Consider the following 19,327-nt stretch of genomic DNA (forward strand, 5'->3'; position numbering starts at 1 on the left):
GGTATGCAGCAAAGCATTTGTGAAGCCACAACCCGCACAACCTTGAGGCGGATGGGCTACACCAGCAGAAGACCCCACCGGGTACCACTCATCTCCACTAAAAATAGGAAAATGAGGCTACAATTTGCACGAGCTCACCAAAATTGGACAGTTGAAGACTGTAAAAATGTTGCCTGGTCTGATGAGTCTCGATTTCTGTTGAGACATTCAGATGGTAGAGTCAGAATTTGGCGTAAACAGAATGAGAACATGGATCCGTCATGCCTTGTTACCAGTGTGCAGGCTGGTGGTGGTGGTGTAATGGTGTGGGGAATGTTTTCTTGGCACACTTTACGCCCCCAATTGGGCATCATTTAAATGCCACAACCTACCTGAGCATTGTTTCTGATCATGTCCATCCCTTTATGACCACCATGTACCCATCCTCTGATGGCTACTTCCAGCAGGATAATGCACCATGTCACAAAGCTTGAATCATTTCAAAGTGGTTTCTTGAACTTGACAATGAGTTCACTGTACCAAAGTGGCCCCCCCAGTCACCAGATCTCAACCCACTAGAACATCTTTGGGATGTGGTGGAACAGGAACTTTGTGCCCTGGATATGCATCCCACAAATCTCCATCAACTGCAAGATGCTATCCTATCAATATAGGCCAACATTTCTAAAGAATGCTTCCAGCACCTTGTTGAATCAATGCCACGAAGAATTAAGGCAGTTCTGAAGGCGAAAGGGGGTCAAACACGGTATTAGTAGGGTGTTCCTAATAATCCTTTAGGTGAGTGTAGACTAATGCGAGACCTACGTTTGATAAATTGCCTGGATTGTGCCCACATGCTGTCCACACCTCACTTAGATCCGAACATAATGTGAGCCCGGCCACCTCGGCATGTGGTCTGGCTGATCAGATCCCAGTGTGAGCAAGATCCGATCTCAGAGCGCACGGACTTGATGGTTAATACGTTATGGCATGATTGGATGACAGAAGTCGCATTGAAAAGACAGGCGTAACCACGGCCTTGCAGAGCAGAGGCTTGAAAAATTATCGTAAAAAAAACCATGAGAACCAGAACGGGGAGTTTATTTCTGTCTAAGTGCAGTAAAAAACCTTCAGTAAATGAATCTCTCTATCTGCTAAACAACATTCAGTTCAGGGTTTAGGACCGACGAATAAAAGGCAGGTGGTATGATGTTGCTTTTGAAAAAGAACGTGTCCATGACTGTCACAAAGGTACATTGATTGTTTTGTTTGACACTTTATCATCCAACCTTGAGTACTGACTGCCCTATTTTTCTGTACTAAAACATTTCTAGGAGGAGAAGGAACTGTTTTGTTATTACAGTTTTTTTAAGAACTATTTTCAAAACATAACACACAATTAGCACAACCACACACCCAATCAGCAGAACACCTCAGACCCTTTGCAAAATGAAACACTCTTGCAACAACTATACACTAATTTATAAAAAACATATTTTGTTACCATATGAAACACAGACGTTTCATATGACTTAATTCAGTTTGAACCAGTTACTCAAACTCATGGTCAAAATGACACATTTTGTTTGCAAAAGGCTCTAACCGTGCCAAAACATTTAAAATATGCAAGAAAAAACAAATTTTGCCTTGAAACAACACAACTTGCAAACAAGTGTATGAGTTCTTCCAATCAACCATTACACAGTGGACAACAAAATACAAAATATAGCACTCAGTGCGAATCAGTGCACCAATGTCATTGTAGCCTATTACTGTACGTAGCTTTCATGCCAGTGCCATTTGTTGTCATATTTGCCTAAATGCAAAGAATTGGATCCAGAATTGATTCCATTGATTCTTATTTTCAAACTGTGGCTGAAAACTGAAATATTAGTAAATATTACACAAAATACATGTTAACCAAAATAAAATCTAAAGTATAAACATCTATTACTGTAGAGTATAAGAAATAGCCACTATTGATACTCAGTCTCTTCTGTCTTGACCTGGCCTAACCCTGCAGACCGATTGCTAATTGAAGATTTGTGTGAAGGAGTGTCAAACAGGTGCTTCAGTGATTTCATACTGATGTGGGTAGTTTTTAATAGTTAGTTTTAGTTAGTTCCAATTGCTTAAGCACAATTTTGAAACAGGGACAGTCTTTTTCAAAACACTACACACAATTAGCACAACCACACACCCAATTAGCAGAACACCTCAGACCCTTTGCAAAATGAAACACTCTTGCAAAAACTATACACTAATTTATAAAAAACATATTTTGTTACCATATGAAACACACACGTTTCATTTGATTTAATTATGTTTGAACCATATACACACTAGTTGCTAACCTAAAACACGTTTAGCAATTCTTACTTCAGTAAATGAACTACACAGAGAAAGTGAAAATATAAATTAAGTTCACCAAACACTACACAAGACCAATGCTGCAGACTGAGGAAAATGTAATTTATTTCTCTCCATATACCCAAATAAGTCAACATGGAGAATCAACAACAAAACAAGTCCCAGTTTTCGTGCATAACACTGTTAGCTCAGCAAACAACAGACAAACATAATATACCGTATCCAGTACAGCTTACAATTACAGAAAAAAACAGACAAACAAAAAAAAAAGATCTGAAAAAGTACAGAAAATACTAGACATTATCTTTTCGCCTAGCTGGATCTGGCCAGAGAATCAAAAGTGCTGATATGGTACATACAATGAGCAGCTGATTATAGTTTTTTCCAACTGCTTACACACGTTTTCAAAACTATGTCTCCTTTTTTCAAAACTCTACACACAATTCCCAACACTGCACACACAAAATGCAAAATGCCTCACATCTCCTTCAAAATGAAACACTGCATTCAAAATACCATAAACACATCTCAAAATGAAGCATTTGCATCAAATGGCAAACACTTTTTTCATAATAGTAAATTTTTGGATATACCATGTACACACTGTTGTTCTAAATCTAAAGCTCTTTTGTCTTTCATAGGCTTATATCTACAATGTTCTAGAGAGAAAGTAGTCTGCTGAAAGTGGTTGAAAAGTGCACTGTAAAAAACAATGTAATGTTACAGTAAAACAGAAAATATTATTAGTATTGGGCAAAACATTACGTCTGCAAAACATTACGTCTGTAAGAGTAGCCCAGTGTTGTATACAGTAGCATGAAACAAGAAAAAAAAAGTATAAACATATGTAAACCAAAGGTATCATTTTTAGAATAAAGAATATGTGTGTGTGTGTGTGTGTGTGTGTTGTGAGTGTTTGTGCGTGCTTGTGTGTGGGCGGGGGGGGGGGGACAGAATTGTATGCACTTTGTGCACAACAAAGTCTGATTAATTTGTAATGCTGAAATAGTCATTAGATAGTTGCATGCAGTATGGACGCCACTGTAAAGCTACTCAAGATGGGCTTCTCTCCCTGATCTCATCAGAAATGGCTCTCCTTCCTCTTCTTCCCTCCTCCTCCTCCTCCTCCGCGTTGTTATCCCCTGTCTCTCCCTCCTCCTCCTCTTGCTCTCTGTCTATTGTTGGCATCCATTGTTCCAAACAGGTAATCTGACCTTTGGCCTCTGTATAGGCCTATACTAAAGCAATGATTGGTTAGTATTCAGTTATGACATAATGTGTTTGCACATGTGAGGAGTGTGTGTGTGTGCCCTGGTAAATAAGTGTAGCATTTTGATTGGTTGTGTTTAGAAATGGATAGCACGTCACTTCTTGTTAGATTTTTGTGTCTTAGGTAGAGAATTGTGTTTAATGTTTTGAAAAAAGTGTTTTATGCAATTGAAAACTGAGTGAAAGGCTGAGAAATAGCTTATGGTTTTGGAGATTTGCTGTGTAGTTTTGCACTTTGAGTGAGAGGTTTCAAAAATCGTGTGACATGAAAAGATTTTGTGTGTAAGCAGTTGGAAAAAACTGTAATGTAAGTGTAGACAGATTTTCTTTTACCTGTTTCCTTGTCGAAATGTCCTTATGACAAATGCCACTGTATATCTACTAAGATTTGGCTGAACTCTTAGTCCAGCCTCCCTCGATCTCACAACATGGTTCACTAGTGATTCATTTGATAAGTTGGCCTTGGCAATTCGGTTCTCCGTCTTCCTCTTCTACCTCCACCTCGTCCTCTACCTCTGTCTTCCTCTTCCTTTACCTCCTTCTCCTCCTTGTGGTTCTTTGGTTTCCTCTCACTCTCAGTCTTCTTCTTCTGACTCCTTCCATTTTGTTTGAAGGCAGGTGAACTTACCTGCTGCATTTTATATAGTGCTTAAACCTGATTGGTGTGTCTACAATTAAGCAATCATGTGTTTTCATACCTGGTGGCTGTGTTGCAAATAGTTCATGGGTGTGTTCATTTGAAAGCCTTTGCTTTGAAATTGCAAGGAAATGACATCATGATAAATTTCTGTGTCAAATGCATACAAGTGTGTTTAGTGTTTAACAAATCACTGTGTGATGTTTTGCAAAAAGTGTGAAGCTGACAATGTGCTTACAATTGTGCAAATCTAGGCTAGTGTTTTGCTACTTGAGTGTAAGGTTTTGCTAATTGTGGGAAAGTTGTAAAAAGTTGTAAAAAACTGTAACTGTTCTGCAAAATGGTGGGGAAAATGTGTCAATCCAATGAGAAAGGGTTAACACATTTGCAAGAGGTGTCTTCTGCTCTGCTGAGACAGTGATTATGAAAACCAAGCGGATACCAGTTTCCTTAAGCAGGTCAAAGAAATCAAGAAAAACTGTAAACCTGATTGCTGTGTGTACAATTACTGTAACCAATCATGTGTTTGCGCACCTGATGGCTGCGTTTCACAGATTGGCTCATAGTTGTGGTAATATGACAGTCAGTGCTTTGGAATTGCGAGGAAGAGACATCATGATATATTTCTGTGTCTAATGTATTCAAGTGTGTTTAGTGTTTTGCAAAACACTGTGTGTATTGTTTTCCAAAAAGTGTGAGGCTGACATTGTGCTTATAGAGATGCACATATGGGCCAATGATTTGCTCCTTGAGTGTAAGGTAAAAACTGTAAGAAAAAAAGAAATATCGGCAGGTGGCTGCACAGAGAAGGATATTTTGTTGTGGTCTATGATGTTTTTATGTTCCCTTTTGGTGAACTGTGAAGATAGAAAAGCAAAGAAGACATTATGGTCAAAATATAAATAAAATATATAAATGGAAATAACATTTTCAGCCACTTTGGTCCGTCTGTTTCTAATAACTGCACATTCTTCAAAAATATAGCCAGTTCCACAATCATGCATCAAAACATGGTCATTCTCACAACATGGGGAACTTTTAAAGTGCATCTGTGAACACAAATACGCTGTGAATATCTTGACTCGCTGTGATAAATCAGAACACATGAAGGGACTATTTAAGGACAGTTATCCTCTCACAAGCCACCATCTACCCCATGGTACTGATCACACTGCAGCAGACACAAGCATTCCCCAAGGAATGAGCCAGGTTGTTGCTGGTATTCCCACCAGCAGGTAACCAGGCATCACATCCACCCATTCACTTGTTATGACCTCTCTCTCTACCGACTGCTTATCTTTGAGAATCCCTGCTTGAGGCAGTGAAGAGAAATATGAAGTTTGCTTAAATTTTTCAGGTCTTTGAATATATTTAACCAGAATCTGCTGTGTTAAATCATGTTGTCTGACTGTTGGTTTAAAGGCTTAAGTGTCTGCACTTGTGTTTGTCTTCCTTGTGGTTACAAGTTGCACTTGTATGGAAGACCCATGGATACATGAATCCTGTCACCTGAAGGTCTCTAATCTGATAAGGTAGCATTTGTATTACTAGTATAGTGCCCGTTGAAAATGTGCCTGTTTGGAATGGGCCGATTGCTTGGCTTGTGGTATTGCTGCTTGTAGAATTCTTCAAATGCAAATTCTACCCCAAAATTACTTACAGAAGGACCCCAAACCACTTAATATGCAACTCCACTGTATAGCCTACTACTGACTTACAGTGTATATCCATACAGATTTAGTGGCTTGACGGTTAACGGTGAAATATGGATTTGATTTGCGGGGGTATTTTGGTGACTGTAATGTTATTAGTGTTGTACGTTAGCAGTAGACTTAATTAACCCGACCCACGGTGAGTCTGATGAAAACTGCTGTGTCTGCCTAGTTCCAACGTGATATCATGACTTCGTGTAAATAAATACGGCCACTTTCTTAAGCCAAGTAGCATGTCCGCGTGTATGTCTACGCTGTATACAGATTTGCGTGTATGTCTACGCTGTATACAGCGGACATAAACATACATGCCACGTGGCGTGTTATTGCCAAGAAAGCGTTAGATGAGTTTAGGAAACGTGACACACAGGTTGGGTTTAGGAAAAGAAGAACTGGTTGGGATAGGAAAAATACAATGGGGTTGGATTTAGTAAAACAAGAAAGTGAAGGTTGAGTTTAGGAAACGTGACACGTGGGACACAATCCCCGGTCTCCTGGGTGAAAGTCCTGTGTTTCCTGGGTGAAAGTCCTGTGTTTTTAGGAGTATTTTAAACCAGTTTCACAAATGTGTCTGATTGGCAGGTGTTGGGTGATGTGGGGCAGAGAAAGGGTTAAGGTAGCTTGCGGTTGTTGAATCCCGATGACAAATCAAAACACTTAGTGCACTTGTTTCTGCAAGTGGAGCTATTTTAATTGCCAGAAATTGGGACGGATGGCCCCTTAATAATCACTCAATTGTCACACAATTGTCCCTTAATAATCACACAATCGTCCCTCTCATCCGACGCACTTTGTGCACCTGCGATTTATGCAGCGTGTCCAAAGTTAATGCTTCTTCCTTATGACTTGCTGCTGATGTGTGTGACTATCAACAACAGCTGCTGAAAGCCACTTTAGATGTGATTATGTTTGCTCTGACTGATATATGGCTTATAAAGAGTAGAGCAGTAATCAGGGCTTGTTTCCAGCTTGTTTTAAAACTTGTTCTGAGTGATCCGATCACAAGTGGACAGCTCTAAGTAGCTGTTTCCAGCAGGCAGCAGAATGTGTCTTTAAATGCGTCCTGAGAACCCCCTTGTGATCAGATCTCATTTCTCCGCTCGATATGTGAATAACACCTAGGTTAAATTATTACCATTTGCATATAGGTAGGTTGACCCTGTGTGTGTGTGTATAAATGTCAGTTGTTACTCTCGCATAAATCAAACATTAGAAATGTGTGATGACTACAGCCGGGGATATAAGAGCCGGCAGCACAGGAATAAAAACATCATCGACAGTATGATAATAGCTTCCAAAATTCCAGTTTATGTGACATGAGAAATACTTTGAATGAGTACTAGTTCCGCCCACAGTTGAATAGGGGGTCCTTAATGTGGATAGGACACATAGGCGACGCATATACCCTGCTATAAGAATGTGGCCATATGTGGCCTAGACCACCTCCAAATGGTCTGAGGGATTAGAAGTTATTGTGTTCTCAATGTGTCCCAAGTACATTCACACCTTTACTTAGAGCTGTCCACTTGTGATCATATTGCTCAGGACGGAATTTAAAACTAGGTAAAAATGGGACTGTGTCTTGAGACAACTGGCCTCTGGGCACAGTCGTTACCCCTCCTATCAGTGGCCGTTTTGAGTCTCTCAGTGGTTGTTTTGAGTCAATTTGTCTCTTTGCAGACAATTGTGTGACAATTTGTGTCTCTTTGTGCTCATTTTGAGGGTATTTGTGGTTGTTTTGCAGTCAAGTTGCATCTCTTTCATTTATTTGTGTCTCTTTGTCGTCATTTGGTCCTCTTTGCAGCAGTTTTCCATCTCTTTGCAGCCATTTTTTTGTCTCTTTGTAGTTTGATTGACTTTCCAGCAGGAAATATTAACAGTCACTTCAGACAAAGGCTCTGGCCCAGTAGGCCTGTTCAATAATCCATTGATGGTAGATGTTCTGGCAAGCCTGTCTTATCACAAACTATTCTCCTAAATATGTAATTCTGGGAACAATGCATTCCTCATAATGATCAAAAGACCACAATGATTTAAGCCATTACGAAGGATGACAGCATGTCAGACAGAACAGGCGACAGCAGTCTTATAACAAATGCTCCTGATGATTGACAGTAGGGGAAATTGGCTTAAAGGTGCTGTAGGTAGGATTGTGAAGATCCAGGACTTAAATATTTGAACATCGACATCTTCTCAGTCCCTCCCCCCCTTTCTGCTAAAGCCCAAACAGTCTCCTAAGCCCCTCCCCCCACAAGGGAGAATGAATGCGTGTGCATGAGCAGTGATTGACACACAGACAATTTTAGGATATGATTAGATTCATGTAAACAGCCTGGCACATTCGTAAAAGAAGTGCAATATGTTATAAGTGATCAGTGCAATTTGAAAATGTCCATTTCAAACTGAAATAAAATATATTCTTAGCCAAGCATTTAGTCACACTATTCTTACAGTAAGTGACCTTTGTTTCAGGTCAGATCAAGTCAAGAAAGTCAGATATAGTTGATGATCCGCCACACAAAATACTCACATCCTACTTTAAATACACACTGATCTTGACTCATGAAGTTTAAAATATCTGCCTTATTGCACAGAACTAAACTCCCCCATACACACGCTTTTTATAACTTGCATTGTCTAAAATATTTTTCTTTCCAAACTAACAATCGCAAGGAAGTAACTACATGTTGGACTACAAAATCAATGACAGGAAATTTGGAAAACTGGATTCATAAAGGTACAGATTAACTGTCAAGTAACATTGTTAAATTGTCCCTCATGCCAGGAAGAAACAAAGAATCAGTGAAAGATCAACATTAATTCCACATAGGATGTAACACAGTAATATATATAGTAAACTTACAGATCAACAACACTATGAATAAAAATAGTGAAATATATGTAACATTTACTTATAAAGTTTTATTAGCAAAACATCAGTCTCAGTCACTGACTGAATAGTCAGAGAGTAATGAAACGGCCTAAAGCCCTATTCGCACGGGATAAGTATTATCTAGGGACTTCGTGTGAATTATAAATTACCCACCCACGTCTGATTTTCATCTGGCGCATTCGAACGGGATAAGCGAAGCCTGTGATTTTACTCGAATTTACTGACATTAAGCAACAGTAGAAACATGGGTGTGGGTAGCTCTGCTACGTGTGTTTGTGTGTGGTCAGATCTCGAGGACACACACGCACACAATCTCAACCGGGTAGTCAGTCATCGTCCGAACTGCGTCCTCTCCTTTTTCTTTCCAGGGCTCGACATTAAGGCTTGTCCGCTTGTCCGGGACAAGTGGATTTTTTGTAGGGAAAGTGAAAGAGAAATTTACTTGTCCCACTGGACAAGTTAAAACTCAAACAAACTAAAATGCCATGTTAGTTCACGTCATGTGCCACTCATTACGTCTATGTTACAGATTTGAAACGATAATTTCTTTCCCCCGCAATACCGGTCAGCGGACCGCTAACGTTAAACCCAGCCCCCTGTTCAGCTCGTTCTCTGGAAGCAATGCAGCATGAAAGCACGGTGAACCTGCCGGTGTTAGTTAGCTAACGTTGGCTTGCTAACTCCGCCTTAACGTTACCTCCTCGCCACATCGTTGACAGAAAAGGAGAGACCCGGTGCCTTAATGACCGTTATCTACCGGACCGAATTGCAACGCGGTGCCCACTGAAATGCCTGCGCTTCTCTCGGATGCTCGCACGGGGAACGGACGAGAACAACCAAACATCGCCGCATGTTACGCTAGTTAACACTACACTCAACAGCAAGTAACGTTAGCCTATCGTTAGCTAGCAGCTGGAGTAAACAGTTAAAATGCTGACAGCTAAACAGTGTAAAAGTGTGTGTGTCTGTATTTCACTGGAGAGGAACATATGACAGTGTGCCGCTGCTGTTGTCGGAAAAACACAGATGTTGCGTTCACTTGAAATTCGCCCCGCCAGCGTTGTGCTGCATTCAAAGTTGTTGTAAAATACCCTTTTCCTATCCAGTGGTTGTTATTGTTGTTACATTTTTAATAAATCATTTAATTTTGCCTTAGCAATAAACAAGCCGTTCTATAATGTCGTTTTTTTTGCTCCTTTTTGAAAAAAATAATAATAAAATATGCAGATTAAATATCAGATAATAATCAACTGTAAAGTAGCTACACCTTTTTAAAAGGATCCTTTCGGTAAATCAGCCTCTGCCGGGTAGAAATTTGTGAAATTGTATAAAAAAAGTTAACACCAACATTTAGTGGCAAAATCCATTGTATGTCTACAAAATTATTTTAGATATAGTAGAAGTTCAAGTCACCACTACCTCTGGTCAAAATATTGACTTAGTATCTCAGAATATAAACTAAGAATCTCAAAGTAATGAGAAACTGTCAAATATTGACTTAGAATCTCAATATATTGGCTTAGTATCTCAATATATTAATTTATCTCAAAATATTGACTTAGTATCTCAATATTGACTTAATATCTCACTATATTGTTCAGTATCTCAATATATTGATTTATCTCAAAATATTGACTTAGTATCTCAATATTGACTTAATATCTCACTATATTGTTCAGTATCTCAATATATTGATTTATCTCAAAATATTGACTTAGTATCTCAATATTGACTTAATATCTCACTATATTGTTCAGTATCTCAATATATTGATTTATCTCAAAATATTGACTTAGTATCTCAATATATTGACTCAATATCTCAAAGTATCGACTTAGTATCTCAATATATTGACTAAGTAACTTAGAATATTGACTAGGAATCTGAAAGTAATGACAAACTTTAAAATACTGACTTAGAATCTCAATATAATAACTTCTGCACACCGGCGTGCAACATATTACTTTGTATTATGGAGTCTGGAGATCCTTTTTTCTTGTTGAAGGGGAAATCTATTGTTGGGACACGTTTGTCTCTACTGTTTCAACAGAATTGTATTAATGTTGATAGTGTTTGGATGCTTTCAACGGTTTGTTCAAATTCTGCATTAGCAAAACACAATTTTTTTTATAAAATGATGAATCTTTACCCGGACAAGTGACTTTTATGCATGGACAAGTGAAACGTAAATGTACTTGTCCGAAGGACAAGTGCCTCAAAAAGTTAATGTCAAGCCCTGCTTTCTCTCACTTTTTTCTCCGGGTGGTGTCAAGCAGGGTCCGGTTAGATGGATAAAACCAAACATTTCACCAGGTTAAAATCTATTGTTTGGAGATGTCTTGTCGTTATCTCTAGATGTATGATACAAACATACATACTAACCGCATGCTGCTATACATGTCATCCATCGCCATCTAATCATTATTTTTGTCTTCGCACTTGTGGTTTTCATCTTTCTCTTTCTGCAAATTGTATATGATGTATAGCGACATGACCCAGCACCCAAAACACTGTCAAAACACTCCAACGCACCCTCCATTCTTCGCGAAAGATGGATAAAAAGGCGCAAAAGAAGGAAATAGGTACCTTGAAAAAACAAAAAAGCCCCACCATATCCTGGACAAATCAGAGATGCCGATTCGCACGGGACCTCCGTTTTCGGCGAAATATGGTAGGTCATTTGCGGGGGAATTATTACTTTACAAATTACAGACATGACCGATTCGCACGGGATTAAGATCACAGATAACCTCCGCAATTATTACAAATGACTGGAGGTCACCAGGTAATACTTATCCCGTGCGAATAGGGCTTAAGACATTGTTGGTTTTGGTCTTCTCGTGTTATTTGTTGACAATAACAGAAATGTTGAATACTTCATTTAAGGACAACGCACATTAATCAACTTTTTGTAAATGTGCCAAGTATTAATGAGCTGGCTAATTTTCAAGTCCTTTGGCGAGATGTTTTGAAACCAATAAGGTGATGGTTAAAATTAAGCTTTACAGAGGACAACAAGATGCCATTAAGACAGCAAATGCTACAAAATAAGCATTCTCGAGACAGTGTACAGTACAAGCCATGCCATGCAACATGAAACAGCAAAACATAAGCACAACAATACAGCAGGAATATTCACTTTTTCAGTACATGTAGCCGTACAAGCAACACAAAGCAACAAAATGCACCCTGACCAGACTTTTAGAAAGATATGCCACATGCTGAATGGCAGCATAGAGAAAGAGCCTAAAGGCTTTCAGTTCTTGTTTTTCATTCCTACAAATACGGTAAGTGAGTAAGTGAAAACGTAATAATACACCATGATTTGTACCTTATACAACACTGTGAAAGTGTTAAGAAATGTGAAGCACCCACTAGGTGGGGCCTCATATTTAGAAATGAATGAAGACCCGCTCTGTTTAAGTTTTGTTTACTTCCTGCTTAAATAAGAAGACAAGTTTGAGACCATTTCGTAAAAAAACAAATGGCATGGTTATTTGGTCGCTATCATACAATACCAAATACATTTGTTGCCAAATTACCAGACCACTGTGGTAAAACAGAACAATGTGATTGTAGCATATTGGGAAAGTGGTGAATACAATTACATTCCTACCTTATTGAAGTAGAAAAATAAAATGTGGCTCTTATTTTGTGCCTTACTTTTCATGCATATTTGTCATATCGTATCCTATTCTTTTGTAAGGCACTTAATGTTTGTAGTAATAGTAGTACAGTATTAGCAGTCATTTTTGTAGAGCTAGTATTTGTCACAAGACAAATAATAATAGTAATTGTAGGGTTCTAATGAATGAATCTGTGTTTCTTAAAGAAATGTCCCCATAAACAGACTGTATGTCAACATTTTGTTGTGCACGTCACCAGAAATGTAGCAACAGACTGTTGAGTGAACTTGGAGTCTCTTCAGTTTCATCGCCGGCCCTTTTTTCACTCTGACACTCAGCTTGTTTCCTGCACAGCCATCAGTCGCTCTACACCATCAACAACATGGCTATACGAAGAAAAGACAGCTTCCTCTGGGGGAAAGGTACGCTATTATTATTATTCCTTTTAATCTTTACTTTATATTATTACGGAAAGTTGCTGTTCAAAAACAAATACCAAGTTTATTGTGAGGTGATTTAAAGTATTAGTTAAATCATTTGTGTGGTTTAGTGGATAGAACTCACTTTGCATTTTGTGAGTTACAAACGCTTCATTCAGTACGTTTACATTCACACCAATATTCCCCTATAATTACAAATATGACAATATTCTGAATTTAATACAGGTCATGTAAACAGCATATTCCGGTTGGACATTTCGAATAAGGCCTTTTTCAAAATATAGCATTTTCCGATTAAGACGTGGAATATTCCAGTATTATTTGGGTGTTAGACACGTATACAGTGCATTCGGAATATGCATCTCAATTGGGCTTTTTACCGCAAGCTTGTGGTCAGCTCCGTCCGTTGCTATGGTTTCTGTACACAAACCAATCAGCCAACAGTTTGCAAGGCTGCAGACCCGATAAGAAGGAGAAACACAGCGAGTTTTAAACATTATCAAAGACCAGAGGCCTGTATTACGAATCAAGATCAACATGCCCTGGATTTATTTCAGTTACCTGACTAACTAACCTAACCCTAACAACCGAGAGGTCCCAAATAAGCTGTGTCACGATGGTGGTTAACTACTAGTTCAATCAACCCAGGGTTTCCCAATCCAGTGACGCACGCGTTCACATAAAAGAGGCGGTGTTTGCACAGCTGACCATTCGCAAACATCTACCAGAAATATTCTACATTAGAAGAGGAAACCATAATTCTACATAAATATGAAGAACACAGACACGGTTTTACAGGCAAAACCATAGACTGTATATTAATGGACAACGCATCCGGTTCGGCGAAGTGCTGCAAATGCGGAAGTGCCTTAAACCTGCATTATATCTGAATTCCAGCAGGGGGCGACACGTGCGGTTGCAAAAGGAGGTCGGTTTCTGTAGAAGTCTATGAGAAAGTGATCCACTTCTCACTTGATTTATTACCTCAGTAAACATTTTCATAATGAGTTTATGGTCTCAATCGCTAGTTTTAAGTCTTCTGCAACACAGAATGATGTTCATTTTTTGAATTATGGTCTCGTTGATTTTAAAATTGGCGAAAAAAAATTAGGGCGTGGCTATGATGTGATTGCCAGTGAAAGTGTGTAATGTAACGTAGAGTGTAAGGGCAAGATCTGGCCATAATTACACTTGTGCTTTCCATAAAATGTCATTGCTTTCGCCTATTATGTCAGTTGCAACACTGGCAGTGGTAAGCAATCGTGAGAGCAAATAAAAATATAAAAACATAATTCAAACCAATGTGCGCATTGGCAACACACGGCTCAAGAAGCCGACAAATAACCTATACGGAATGCCCTCCGCTTAAAATCTATATCTTTCATAAAAATACCCATCAGGGAATGTTAACGGGGTTGTCGGTCTCTAAATGTTTTAACTTTTATGAGTGCACCTCTCTCTCTCCGCACACCAAGCTCCACCGGATCTTCTAAGAATGGTGACGCCATTATCAATGAAGTATTGATTGGTCAGTAGGCGGTGCTTTTACACCGGTTGATCTCTAATCTCCAACGTAACCTGCTCCTGAGCAGGATAGGTGTTCAGCATAAGTCACCACAGTGATTTAACCCGGTAACAAGTGATCCACCATCGTGATATACAAAATTGGGTTGAACCTGAAGTTACCTTGTTAAAGCCAAATCTTGCTTTGTAGTACAGGCCTCTGGATATCAACAGATTTTTGGATATGCGCAAACATCGCTATGCCGACCTTTTCAAGAAGCTGGTTGAAGAAATGAAAGAGGGATGCTGTGTTTGCACGGTCCAAAAAGTCTGCCGCCTCTGATAAACTTTGAAAAAAATTCTGTTTTGCACGGCTATACATGTAAACGGGAATATTAGTGGAATATTCACTTTCATTAGCCATGTAAACAGCTTAGTCGGATTATCGTCTTTTTTGGAATTAGGGAAAAACCGGAATATTATGTGCATGTAAACGTAGTCACTGATGTTGACTTATGTATCTTGTATGTTTTGCTTTTATGATGAACAGATTTATTTTCATATTTTACTACATATTTTTGACAGTTCTGTTTTTGTATCATTTGAGACCTGTGATACACTATAATCGAAACTTATCTCACTATTATTATCCTGCAAATTCCTCTACAAACAAATTATGAGGACTTGTTCTTTAAAGGCCCCAATGCACTCAGAGTCAACTTGATTTACTAAAAAGAGGAAGAGACACAGCTATTTTCAGCCTTTTCCTTCTCTAATTCAATGACCACTTCTCTCACTAGTGGAGTATGAAGTTGTGATGCATGCTGGTCTGTGAAAGCGAGCGTAGGCGTGAAGGAGCTTGTCAAGACAGTCCACAGTGCTACATGTCTACTGACTGCTTCACCAAGTATATGCCACCTTTCTGAAATGTACTCGTGTCCGTGCTAATGACTGTTTCTAACCACACAGCTCCACCAAAACTCCCCCCAGGAGAGAGGGGGCAGGGTGAAGGCATCAAGATTTACAAGTGTGAGTTGCTGGATGACATTCAGGTACTGTGGTAAATATATTCCCTCCAAGGTTTTGCATAAAAATCCCTCATTATTCTTCTGAATGCACCCACTCCTGGAGGCCTCAGCAGAGCTTTTGACGGCACACAAAGGCGTTTCATTCACCAACTTTTAATTGAGATATGAAGGCATTTGAAGGTTGGGGCATGAGTCATCTACCATTGAGTCTACGGCTATATGTGATGTAATGACAAACCTTGGTACCAAACTTACATCACTTTCTCAACTCCCTCTCTCAGAAGCTGAGAATGGAGATTAATCACGTCATGCCAGAAATCCACAGCCCTGAACCAAAGGAGCAGAAGTGAGTATATGAGCTTTTTTTTTTTTTTTTTAAAGCAGCTTCTGTGTCAGCACGGCCTTGGGCTCTTATTTATGTGACACCAGCAGACTCCCCCTCCACACGTTATGCTCAATTTGGCAAAGTCATACGTAGCTTTGTTGTGATTTTTATTTAAGTCACAAGCCAAAATAGTTTCCATTACATGCTGCCTCTGCAGTTAAATCTTTAACCTGCCACTCAAACCTTTTACCATGATGTTTTTTTCATGAAAGTACGTCACATACAGCAGTGGTTTCCTACCTTTTTTGTACCCACAGCCCCGTCAGAGTAATTCAAGTCCATGGCACCAATTCAACCATTTATTCATTACTTTAAGCTAACTACTTAAGCTAACATGACACACGTTTATCGGTTAGCTACTGTAACCTACTACTGTAACTATTTCAACTGTTGATCCATTTGCTAAATATTTAAAGCTATGTAACCTGTTTATCCGTTAGCTAACCAATTCAACTATTATCCATGACTTTTAGCTATTTTGACATCCACTACTTTAGGCTAACCATTTGAACTGTTTATCATTATTTTGTAACTGTCTATCACCATTTTAGTTATCAATTTCAACCATTTCAACCATCACTTTTTCCAACTTATCTGCTTGATCGCTTGCTAACTATTTTTCATGCACTCTCAACGCATTGTTCAGCAGTTCCAGCTGACTCAATATGTGGATTTTGTTATTCAAATTGTAATTTTGTGTTATTTTTAAATGAGTTTTCTATTCACAATATTTCCACGTACCCCCAAGTAACTGCAGAAGTAGCCTACCCCCTCTCTGAGCGTGACAAGCAGTTACTGAGTACTGTGACAGAAATTGTAAAGAAAGTCTCGTGATATATTGAGAATAAGTGCATGTGGTCGTCTAACTACACATTTGGACTTCCTGTTGCTTTTGCCACTGCTTTCAGTAGGTGGAAATAATATTACAGTATGTCAGTGGTATGACACTGCATTTTGTTTATAAGAGTGTTACTGGCATGATAACCACAGTTTCTCAGTACTGCTGACCCCACCCTAAAACCCCAACACCCACCACTTCATAAAATACACCCTATCGAATCATGGAGGAAATGGTCTAAAAGGTTTATTTTAATAATTCATTGATTGACAGAAAATGATTTGATGACCATTTTGATTATTGATTAATCATTAAGTCATCTTTATTAAGTCAAAATACCAAATTCCCTAACCTTCAATAGGCTGTTTCATAGCATTAGCATTTAAATAATTAAAACTATGGGCCAGGTAAAATAAATACTCTGATTAGGGCTGTGACGGTACAGTATTTTTCTTATCGCGGTGACGAAGCAACATATCACTGCGGTATAGCGGTTAACCGCAACCCCCTTACAAGAGTAGGGTAGATTAGAGCGAGAATGGCAGGGGGCCTTAAGTGATTGACGTCAGTGCCCGTGTGGAGAGCAAGCGGTAACGGAGAGCTGCGTATGAGTGCTGCTGTGAGGAAAAGCGAGAGGAAAAAGAGATAGCAAAGATGATGTAAAGTAAACAATAAAACAACAAGCTTGAGCTTCTCAAGACACAGTGGCTTTATCTGTTGTCAATACCGCCGGTAAAGTGAATGGCCGTTACCCCCCCGATAAACATCGGCTTAACCCATAGCACAGTGTTTCCATTTCATTATATGTCATATCACACAATATCTGTTCTCCTGTAAGTTACGCGAGCTAAAGGTAAAAAAAAAAATATGCGGTGATGGAGGTGATGACGTCATGACCGCGGTAGTGGCACGTCACCGCCGGTATTGTGGTGATGCGGTTATCGTCACAGCCCTAACTCTGATGATGTCATTTTGAGCCTCAGTAACTTGAATGTTTTGAGTTTGACGTTTCTTTATTATTGCATGTAATGTAAAGGTCCAAACATACAGTATGTAAAGTAAACTGATTGTACATGAGACAAAGCGAAAACACAGTTTGCATATGTAGTATACAGCATATAATATAATGCAAGTAAATTGTCCAATTTGCTTCCTTCTCCTTCTTTTCCGCTTTCTTTTTCAAACAAAAAAAGAAACAAGCGCATTTTCATCATTTGTTGTTTGTCATTTCATTTGTTATTGAAACAAATACAAACTTATTATTTAAAAAGTCTGTGCAGTATGTTAATTTATAATGAAAATTTGTTTTTCTTTTGTTGTAGTAAAAATGTTGTGAGGAACAGGAGATTCATACGAGGGAAAAAGAAATTCAACATGGACCCCAAAAAGGTGAGTTTACATTGTATTTTTGGGTCTATAAACAGGAAAAATAGAATTTAATGGATAGTTGATTTCTTGCTCTGACGGTATAACATGTTTTAGGCGTGTCTTAAAACTCTAACAGGCAGGTGTTTGTGCATCTGACCAACACACAGCACTTCATTTGGTCGCCTGCATACCTGAACACAGTACCTTTTAGACATTTCTAAGTGTGTAACATCATGCCATTTGATTTAAAGGCTTTAAGTGCAAACACAATGTTACTCTGAGTCCCAGTAAAGGTACACTAGGTGTAATCGTACTTTCACTGACTTCAGTTCCTCTGGATCTGAAGGTCAACAGCCAGATGACAGCGAATTTAACTCCACACAGAGCGGATGTGGATTTCAGTGTGTGTGTGTGTGTGCGTGAGTGTGTGTGTGTGAGAGATATGCAGAAATGCAAACTGTGCACAGACGCAGAGGATGACTGAATAGCGAGAAAAACCACATCCTGTTCCCTGAAGTGGTGCAGAAGCGCCACTTCACCACAACGACCTCCGTCTTTTTCGTTTGCTTCCTCTTTGCGTCCGCTGTTCAAAACTGAGTCTCTCGGCTTGTGACCGCTCTGAGCTCAGGCCTCAGGACATGTACGAGTGGGAGGATGAGAAGTTTTAAGACTTACTGAGGCTAAAGGTATCTTTAAGTGCAATTGACGTGAAGAACTACTCAGCCGGAGTACACACTCAGAAGAAAAGGTCATCTTTTGAAGGTCTAGCTCTGAGATTTAGAAATTACAGCATGCAATATTTATTCAACCTTTCTCATCTTCTTTCTCTAGTGAGTAATGACGACAGTGACTCAAAAAGAGAAGAAGAAAACTTTCTTGATGTGTGATATGACTTGTGTAGCAGTGCTGATAATAATTTAGCTTTGCCACAGCAAGCTTTGGCATGAAAGCTTGCTGTGGTACTTATTCCTGTCCTGTAAGTTGAAACACACATATAAAACCTTTGATTAAATGACTGACCATTTAAACTTTAATCAAAGCCAAATGAGCCAGATTGAACCCTTAAAGCTTTAATGCATACCTTTTTGATATTAATGAACGTCCGTAAGCCATTCCAAAATGAGTTGGTACAAAGCTAATCAAGACTACCGGCTCCACAACGCTCCCTGTATTTCTCAGCATGGCTATATTGTCGTCCGGCGACTTTCGCGCACAGAAAGTCACTCGAGTGAAGACAATTACCTCTTCTGAAGAGTCCATCATGTTTTTTTAATCCTCC

At 39.1% G+C, this 19,327-nt stretch overlaps 1 protein-coding gene across 1 annotated transcript in view; it reads left to right on the top strand.

Moving 5' to 3' along the window:
- Positions 1 to 19,327, top strand: part of LOC120574493 (cytohesin-2-like) — a 43,454-nt gene that overhangs the window by 10,117 nt on the left and 14,010 nt on the right. Inside the window, exons 2-5 of the mRNA XM_039824833.1 lie at positions 12,841 to 12,908; positions 15,399 to 15,481; positions 15,739 to 15,803; positions 18,003 to 18,069. Of these exons, the coding sequence (XP_039680767.1) occupies positions 12,869 to 12,908; positions 15,399 to 15,481; positions 15,739 to 15,803; positions 18,003 to 18,069 (255 nt within the window). The 5' untranslated portion in view covers positions 12,841 to 12,868. The remainder of the gene's footprint in view (positions 1 to 12,840; positions 12,909 to 15,398; positions 15,482 to 15,738; positions 15,804 to 18,002; positions 18,070 to 19,327) is intronic.

This window comes from Perca fluviatilis, chromosome 15, assembly GCF_010015445.1.
Source record: "Perca fluviatilis chromosome 15, GENO_Pfluv_1.0, whole genome shotgun sequence".
NCBI lineage: Eukaryota > Metazoa > Chordata > Actinopteri > Perciformes > Percidae > Perca > Perca fluviatilis.